This window comes from Garra rufa, chromosome 4 (genome assembly GCF_049309525.1).
Source record: "Garra rufa chromosome 4, GarRuf1.0, whole genome shotgun sequence".
NCBI classification, from domain to species: domain Eukaryota; kingdom Metazoa; phylum Chordata; class Actinopteri; order Cypriniformes; family Cyprinidae; genus Garra; species Garra rufa.
Window position 1 is genome coordinate 8,352,996 of NC_133364.1, and position 10,000 is coordinate 8,362,995.

Sequence of the window (10,000 nt, forward strand, 5' to 3'; positions counted from 1 at the left end):
TATTAAGTAACAAAACAATTATGGAATGGAATCAATTAATTTTTATGATATATTTAAAAAAATCAATTATATTAATTCATAATATTACTGTTTTTGTAATCAATTAAAATAAACAAAAATATTGCCTAAACATTTGAAAGGTATTGTGATTAAAACATAATTTTACTACAAAATAAATGCCATAATAAAGAGTCTCTTTAGTGACCTACCAAATCATGCCATTTATAACTAAGTTAAAAGTGTGAATATTAATGCAAATATCAAACAATTTTCTGTGTAAACACAATAAAAACATACTACAAGACCACACACTGAAAATGCATTGGCTTAGCATTCACCTCTGCATTTGTTTCTGACCCTAATGTGGTGGGTGTGAGAATCATACAAAAGGAAACGTTTCATGGGAGATCTACTTACCAGCTCTCTCCTCTCCACTTCAAACCAGCGTGAGATGCCTGGGAGACTCTGAACAAGCGTTAGCGTTGTTCTTTCTACCCACAGGCTCTGAAATTCAAAAGCAAATGTTCATTGACACACATCAGAGTTCAAGCCGTCAGAGAAAGTCCAAGAGATCCCATAAGGCAAAGCGGTTACAACATATTCAATGAACGAGTGACTTTCCTCCTCCGTTATGTATAATACATATCATTTAATCTACACTTTAAACTGTTCATTCTCAGCAACACCGCCCGCTTATCAAGCCACACTGCTCCACATATTAAATTTCACATTCATAAATTCACTTCCCATCCAGCACAGCCTGAGAATTAACCTGAGCTGGCGCAGGTATAACGGAGGAAGCGCTGTAAGAACTTCAGACGTTTGATTGTGATATTCAAAACCACCTCAGTCCAATATAATCGTATCATCTGGATACCGTCTCAGCCGAAGTTTACCTCTAAATGAGATTTTCAGACATTATTACTGGGCGGTAAGTGGACCGGGGTGGTGGGTACCCCCGGTGTCTCTGAAAATATAATATCTGGCAGGCTAAACAGTTTATTTCAAACACGGTAACCACCGGAGGTCGGGGAAATCTAACCCCGCGGTGGATCGAATCCATGCAGAGGCTGTGATTGTCTATGCTGGATATATTGAGTGAGAGGGGAAGGGAAATGATATTTGGAAGGAGCGCGTCTCTCAGCCCCTAAAACTTTAATTAGCCTCTCTGGACCGAGGCTGTGAATAATGCAGCATGTGAGAGAACACCTGAGCTCCACACACACATACACACTAGCCGCCAGACGCTGGAAGTGAAGGAATGAATACACAAGAGAAAAGAGGAAGAGTGAAATGCAGGGGATGAGAAAAAAAAAGACATCAAAAGATGGAATGAAAAAAACCTAAAATGAAAAACTCACACATTATTTACTCACCCGCATTTCTTTCATCTATGCATTTTGAAGAATTTACTGGTCAGTTTTGGCCCATACATTTACGATTAACATGGAGCCTTCAAGCTTCAAAATGTACGTTTAGGCACTATAAAGGCAGACCATATGACTTGTGCACTAAATTAAAGTGGGAAAATAATTATTTGATCCCCTGCTGATTTCGTATGTTTGCCCACTGACAAAGAAATCATCTTTAATTTTAGTGGTAGGTTTATTTTAACAGTGAGAGACAGAATTACAACTAAACAAAAATCCAGAAAAACACATTAAAAAAAAAAAATTATAAATTGATTTGCATTTTAATAAGTGAAATAAGTATTTGATCCCCTATCAATCAGCAAGATTTCTGGCTCCCAGGTGTCTTTTACACTTCTCTATTAAAGGAAGTGCTTCTAATCTCAGCTTGTTACCTGTATAAAAGACACCTGCCCACAGAAGCAATCAAACAATCAGAATCTAAACTCTCCACCATGGCCAAGACCAAAGAGCTGTGTAAGGATGTCAGGGACAAGATTGTAGACCTACACAAGGCTGGAATGGGCTACAAGACCATCGCCAAGCAGCTTGGTGAGAAGGTGACAACAGTTGGTGTGATTTTTCGCAAATGGAAGAAACACAAAATAACTGTCAATCTCCCTCAGTCTGGAGCTCCATTCAAGAGCTCACCTTGTGGAGTTTCAATTATCATGAGAACAGTGAGGAATCAGCTCAGAACTACACAGGAGGATCTTGTCAATGATTTCAAGGCAGTTGGGACCATAGTCACCCAGAAAACATCTGGTAACGCACTATGCCTGCAAGGTACTCCTGTTTAAGACAGGAGGCCCAATGAGCATCTGAATGATTCAGAGGAGAGCTGGGTGAAAGTGTTGTGGTCAGATGAGACCAAAATTGAGCTCTTTGGCATCAACTCAAGAACACCATCAAACATGGAGGTGGAAACATTATGCTTTGGGGGTATTTTTCTGCTAAGGGGGCTGGGCCATGTCAAATCTTGGGTGAGAACCTCCTTCCCTCATTGAAAAAAGGGGTCATGGATGGGTATTCCAGCATGACAATGACCCACAACACACGGCCAAGGCAACAAAGGAGTGGCTCAAAAAGCACATTAAGGTCCTGGAGAGGCCTAGACGGTTCATAAAAAATCTGTAGGTTAGAGTTGCCAAACATCAGCCTTGAAACCTTAAAGACTTAAGGTTCTTAAGGATCTGCAAAGAGGAGTGGGACAAAACCCCTCCTGAGATGTGTGCAGATGACCTGGTGGCCATCTACAAGAAACATCTGACCTCTGTGATTGCCAATGAGGGTTTTGCCACAAAGTACTAAGTCATGTTTTGCGAAAGGGGTCAAATACTTATTTCACTCATTTAAATGCAAATCAATTAGTAACTTTTTTTTAAATGCATTTTTCTGGATTTTATTCTCTCACTGTTAATCACCAAATTACACTGAAATTAGCCATGTCAGATTTGTAAGCAAATCATTCAATATTTTCTTTCTTAGGAAGTTGTATTCATTTTGGTATAAAGCAACTGTTAATAATTGATCCAGTACCCAAAACAGGCCTCTAAGATCATTCTGATTTGTTCAAATATTGATTCAACAACACGTATGCTGCAATTCATAGCAAACCAGAGATCTGTTAATCACACAAACCTATCATACAACTTTTATAATATGAGACTAATGTTAACACAGCCAACTGTGAACACCCTTGTAATGTGCTTCAACCTTTTGAACTTTATGAATGATTATTTTAATTCAGGTGTGTGTAAGGAATTGGAAGCAAGCAGAATGTGGCTGTTTCTAAAGCACGCAGTGCCATCTGCTGTTAAAAACTAAGCTCAGAATCGATTCAAAATTGAATCGATGCAAAAATCGTAATGAATGCAGAATCATTTCTCAATTTGTGATGCATTGATTTATCTTTGCAGCCTTAGCTTTTATGTTGGTTTTGCATCTAAGCTTAGATGCTCTTCATAACAGAAATTGTTATTCTTCAAAACACCTTTGAAAAACACAGAAGGTTGTGTTTCAAAGCAGAAAAACAGTGAGGTTTTGAACGATATAAAGGGGAATAAATGATGACAGAACTTCAATTTCTGGCTGAATGATCCATTCAAGAGTAAACTGCATCCATTAGCTCACCTTAAACTCATTTTCTTTGTCTTTGGTACCCTTGTGAAACGGCCGGTCGTAGCGAAACCTCCAAATGTGGTTGACCTTATAGAAACTCTTGATATTGTCTGGGACACCGTCACGCTGCAGGACGTCCTGGCTGTCTGGGATTGGTGTGACAGCATAGATTTGCAGATCTACATGAAGGTTCGTTAAGGAACATGCAATATATTTATATTATATCATCTATACCTTTACAAAAGTAGGAAATCAATAACAGATTCTGCTTTGGTATCTCCTGCTTCACTCCCAGTCCAAATGCAGACAGTACAGTTGGAAATCATCCTCCGCAAATGTTTAAATAACCAACATCTTGTGGCTCACAGACGTGTGGTCTCATCAGCACATAAATATGAATCGAGCAGGGCAGACGTCCAGGAAGGCCAATGATTAATCGCCGGCTTGGATAACAAAACGCTGTGCTCATGTAGTTTGACCGGCCCTGTCCACTCTAATTGTGCTGAAGAGGACGTCACATATACACTGTGCGCCTGGCCTCCAGGTACACGTCTCATCAATTGAACGAACGCTCTCCTGCGACCCACTGTCTTCACGCCTGATGTGCGTTCTGAGAGGGAGGGGATTGATTTTTAGCCATACGGATGTGTATTTAAAGCTGGGCAGCTCTGGCCTTGTGCTTGTTCTGAAAAACCTTGCTGTAGCAAGGCCTTCACACATCTCATACTGTGCACTGACAATGTATAGCGCATACAGAAAATCTGATTTGGGTATAGAAAAGTGGCTACTGGGATTTTACGCTAAGGTAGGGTGTCACACGTACATCCAAATGCCAAGTTAATACACACGCACGAAATTCAGTAGACACATATAACACACAAATACCTACAAAAAAGTCCCCTGGTATGAAGTCCGAAACCCATCAGGAAGCCTGTTATTTAGATTTTTTTTTTTTCTGCAAGTTTTGTGCCATTCTCAGGCATTGTATTTAAACATAATCCTCCTAGGGATTTAATCAGATCAACACCAAATTCGGTAAGTGTAATCCAAAGCCCTTTGTGACATTAAATTGTGAAGACCATGAGTTTTCGTTGAAGGGCATGGGGGTCTGTGGCAGCCTGACAAACTGTGATGTTTCACCATGAAACACAAAGTTGTTATAATTCACGCATACAATGTTCGATCTGCCTCAACTTCACGTTTTATAAGAGTCCTGTCCTGAACACATGCCCATGTCCATATTCAGTTATAGTCATAGCACCACCTGCTGGCCCAACAGGAAGTCTGCTATTTAGAATTTTCTCAGCAAGATTTGTGCCGTTTTTGCCATTTTCAGACATTGTATTTAAACATACTCCTCCTAGGGATTTAATCAGATCAACACAAAATTTGGTCAGTGTAATCTAAAGCCCTTTGGAAAACTAAATTGCTTAGATTTTCAGTTTTAGTTAAAGGGCATGTCCACGGTGGCCTGACAAACTTTGATGTTTCACCACGAAACGGGAAGTTGTTATAATTCAGTTATACAATATCCGATCTGCACCAAATTTACGTTTTATAAGAGTCCTGTCCTGAACACATGCCCGTGCCCATATTCAGTTATAGTGCCACTTGCTGGCAACAGGAAGTGGCATGTTTTATGCTGAAATGAACTCCTCCTAGGGATTTAATGACATCAGCATTATATTTAGTCAGTCTATGAAGGCCTTTGCCATGTTAAATTGTGAAGTTTTCAACTTCAAAGGGCATGTCTGTGGCGGCCTGACAAAGTTTGATGTCTCACCATTTCAAAGGAAGTAGTTATACCTCTGATCTACCCCAAACGTTACGTTTAACTAGTCCTGACTAGGGTTGCCACCCGTCCCTTAAAATACGGAATCGTCCCGTATTTGAGAATGAAATTGCGCGTCCCGTTTTGAATCAATACGGGACGGGTTTTGTCCCGTATTTTTTATAATTTTTTTAAAGCAGCGTCTCATGCAAATAATCACTGCGGTAAAGCCAGCCGCGGTTCAGAAAAACACGGTCAAGCCAGCCGCGATTGATTTTAAGTGTGCGCGCATATTACAGTGATTACGGTAGTTTCAGAAACAACACAGAGAGAACGCGCTTGCAGAGCGCTTTTCATTTAGACGCCCAGGACTGAGAGATAATACTACAAAGTGCTCGTGAATTTTTACTTACTTATTTATTTGCATTTCTGCTTTAATATCCGTTTTATTTATTGGTGTACTTGACGGTTCTTTTCTGAGAAATGGGACATTATTAGACTTTAGAGTCTAATAAGTAGAAAAAACAAAACAATGATCAGTTCTTATTCAGGACGGCCCATATTATATGCAAAACTCATATGAAACCTTTTTACTGCAGCATTTTTGAGATATGGGACATTATTACATTTTAACAGGGTATATAGACCCCATTTCTAAAAAGTAGAAAAAAACAATGATCAGTTCTTATTCAGGACGTCCCATATTATTTGACTCACAACTCATATGAAACCTTTTTACTGCAGCATTTTTTTGATGACCCCCCAACCCCGAATGCGTCCCTTATTTTTGGGTATTAAAAGTGGTAACCCTAGTCCTGACCTTAACACATATATAGGCCAACATACTGTTACACTCATAGTGCCACCTGCAGGAAAAGTTTTGTTTTATAGCTTAAACAATGTGTAATCTGCACTAGACTTCACATATTTGGTAAGAGCCCTGGCCCGAAGACATCTAAAGGCCAATATTCGGTTATAATCATAGCGTCATATTTTAGACTCACTCAAACATACTATGTTCAATCTGTGCCAAACTTCATATGTTTTGAAGTCCTGTCTTAAAGGCATCTACATGCCAATATCCAGTTATAGCCATAGCGCCACTAGCTGGCAGCAGGAAGTTTGGCACATATAAATGACTTTGACACATTCCTCCTATATTTACCACTTTAAATGCATATTGCGTTCACCGTTTTCCTAAAGCCACCGGGTGGTGGCGAGCCCAGATGCAAAGGCCCTTTCAACACTGCTTGCAGCTTTAATTCAAATATCTAAGTATGCTCAATAGTAATCAGTGTTGTTTTCGTCAACAATGACGATGACGAAATCATTTCGTTGACGCCACTTTTTTTCATGACGATAACGAGACGATGACGAGATAAAAATGGCTCGTTGATGACTAAAACATGACGAGACGTGTGTGAGTTTTCGTTGACGAGATGAGAATAGACGAAAATGTTAGTGGGTGGTCCGTCAGACGTTTTAAATGCATGACATTTCCGCTTATTGTGCATGCCAATCAAAACTTAAAACGTATATGCCGCTATGGCAAGCCGTTTTAGCATTAAATACTCTTTGCCATACTAGTATGGCAAGCCGTTTTAGCATTCCATCCTTGTTTGTCTTTTATGTTCTAAAACATTCCTTCATTATTGTAATTATTGGTGAAAATAGTCGATCCGGAAGCTCACATTGTGTTGAACTATAGATCTGCTATTTTCAGAACTTATAAGTGACACTACCCAACAGCAAAATACTTACTGACCTACATTAATTTGTTAAAAGACTACTTTTTTCCCTTTTTTTGACTAAAACTAAACTAAAACCTTTTTGACTTTTCGTCGACTAAAACTAGACTAAAACCTTTTTGACTTTTCGTCGACTAAAATTGGACTAAAACTATCACATTTAGAAGTGACTAAAATTTGACTAAAACTAAGAAGCATTTTAGTCCAAAAGACTAAGACTAAATCTAAGATGGTTGTCAAAAACAACACTGATAGTAATGCATTTGTGAGGCTAAGAGTAAAATTGGTAAATCAGCTAGTTAGGGCAAACTGGCATGAGTTAAACTAGGACAATGCAAGAGAACAACTCTTCAAAAAAAATAAATGCGCAAGTATAAGACTCTCAGGGGTGCAATGTGTGTGTGTTCAGGAAAGAAAAGAGATGTCTGGAGGATACATTGGGCTTCAGCCTGGTAGATGGTCTGGTCAGGCTGGTTGGCGTGTTGCATTGCGATGGCATGAGGGAACTCATTGAGCATGCGCTGCTGGAACGCCTCCAGACGCTCGTAGTCATGACCACGGCACACAAACTCCTTATTCTGTACGACACACACACATATACACACGTTCTGGTTAATACTGACACCAAGTGGACTTCAGAGATACTGACAGTGACATCTGGATATGCTGCAGGAAGCTAGGATGATACTTACACGTAGAAAGAAGGGGAATTTCTTGCCGTAGAAGCCCACTCGGAAGAACTCCGGCTCTAAACGCTGTTGGTCCATTATTTTATCATAAAACGAAGCTTCCATCATCTGTGATTTGCAGTCATATGATCAGGAGAAAATACAGTTAATACAGTTTTTCAGTTGAAGGGGCTATATTACACATTATGTACACATTCAAGGGTTGATATATACATTGTAAACACAAGGGGTTGATATCTATTGCAATTGTAGGCAAACTTATGTAAATGACTCTGTTTTTCCTGATGTGATTCTGTGAAGAACTGGCTAAATGCAAACAACTGTCATATTACATAAAGAGCTTTAACCTACCCCTCATTTTGCTGAGGTTTCTGTAATCATAGTATGATTCGTATTGGTCCGCTAACTCTCTGCACAGGATGATGCCGTTCTCCCAACACTGAGGGGGAAGAAAAAGGTATTTTAATTCACATGCACTTTCATTACTTACCAGTAGAAGCCACTAGAGCAGCGTCAAAACTTTGAAAACCAAGGACATGGTGAAATAAGCAAAGATTTGGAGGGATCAAAGGCAAAACATGGTATGAGGAAATTTGTTGGCCGCTCTTACTTCACTATCTGATGAAAAAATAAAAAATAAAGTAAAATAAAATAAAACACCGTTTTAATATAAATTAAATATAAATATTTTTATATAAATTTATATTAAAACTTATATTTAAAATATTTTATATAATATAAACTGCTTTTTATGATCTAAAATAACATAAAATAAAATATAAAATGCAGTTTATTTTTTCCTAAAAATACATATGTATATTAAATTATCTTGGCAATCTTGATGCAGATAAAAAACTGCTACATATTTACTTTTAATTAATAAAATAAAAATAAATAATTTAATATAAAATGTATAAATACATTTTGTAGCAAAATATAAACTTCTTTTTATTATTTAAATTCTTAAAAAAAACAAAATAAAATGAAATCTCTTGGCAATCTTGTTGTTGAAAAAGAAATTTATATATTTTGTTTTAATGAATGAAATTAAAAATATAAATTAATATAAATCAACTTTTTTCTTTAAACTGCTTTATTATCCAAAATCTTAGAAGTTTAAAATAAAATATAAAATAAATACAATAAATTGCTTCTTATATTTTGCTACACATATATTTATATTAATTTATCTTGCCAATCTTGTTGTTGCTACATATTTGTTTTAATTCACATTTTTAATTTTAATCATTAATCTAAATAATCTGTAGCAAATATAAACTGCTTCTAAAATCTTAAAATAAAATAATATAAAATAAAATGGTGCTTATATTTTGCTACAAATATATTTATATTAATTTATTCTTGTTGCCAATATAAACTGCTTTATTATCTAAAATTTAAAAATAAAATAACATAAAATAAAATGCAGTTTAAATTTTGGTACAAAATTATAATATACTTACCTTGGCAATCTTGACATTGAAAAAAAAAACTGCTACAAATTTAGTTTTAATGATTGAAAAAAAAATGTAGCAAAATATAAACTGCTTTTATCTAAAATCTTTGAAATCTTTAGTTGAAAATGTACTACATATTAATTTGTATTGTACTAATAAATGTCAAGACGTGATGTTTTTCTTGTATTCACAATATTTTATATTATCCTAATAAATCATTTATGACATTTGTCAAATATCCAATGCATATAGAGGAAGCATTTCATTACTTCCTAAATTTACCAACTAAACAGATGTCTCCAGCCATGAGGAGAGCAGACAACAAACGCACTGATTTTCATTTGCATCAAGTGATTAGGTGATTGAGGTTACTGATTATATAAATGCCATTTACTTCTGAAGGACAGCTACTCAAAAAACAATCACATACTGATCATTTAATAGCGGTCTGAAAGCAGTCACGTGATGGCAAATGAAAGAAACATGACACAAAAAATAGGAAAGATGTCCAAAAACTCAAACCTTTCCACGGTCAAAGTTCTGGATGATGGTAAGATGCAGATACTCCTTCCTCTGCCACTCGCTCTGCATCGGGTAACTCAGAAACTCACGCAAGGGCCTTTCAGACCATTCCAGGAGCTCATCGTACAGCAGAAGTGTATATGAGGCCTCTGCACACATAAACACTTCATCAAAATATATCTGTTAAACGTATCTTCAAACTACGTCTGGTTCAAGTCATGCTTAAATACCTGTGTAATTCTGCGCTTTCAGATGCAGGTCGTACAGCTTGTGAATGTAGCGG

General features: G+C 37.1%; 1 protein-coding gene across 1 annotated transcript in view; it reads right to left on the reverse strand.

Moving 5' to 3' along the window:
- The window catches only part of dock4b (dedicator of cytokinesis 4b), a 79,414-nt gene that overhangs the window by 26,305 nt on the left and 43,109 nt on the right, over positions 1-10,000 (reverse strand). The window contains exons 21-27 of the mRNA XM_073838501.1: positions 9,948-10,000; positions 9,718-9,866; positions 8,092-8,177; positions 7,742-7,847; positions 7,486-7,627; positions 3,543-3,709; positions 418-504 (exon numbers count right to left, since the gene is read on the reverse strand). The exon at positions 9,948-10,000 is cut by the window's right edge and continues 41 nt beyond it. Of these exons, the coding sequence (XP_073694602.1) occupies positions 418-504; positions 3,543-3,709; positions 7,486-7,627; positions 7,742-7,847; positions 8,092-8,177; positions 9,718-9,866; positions 9,948-10,000 (790 nt within the window). The remainder of the gene's footprint in view (positions 1-417; positions 505-3,542; positions 3,710-7,485; positions 7,628-7,741; positions 7,848-8,091; positions 8,178-9,717; positions 9,867-9,947) is intronic.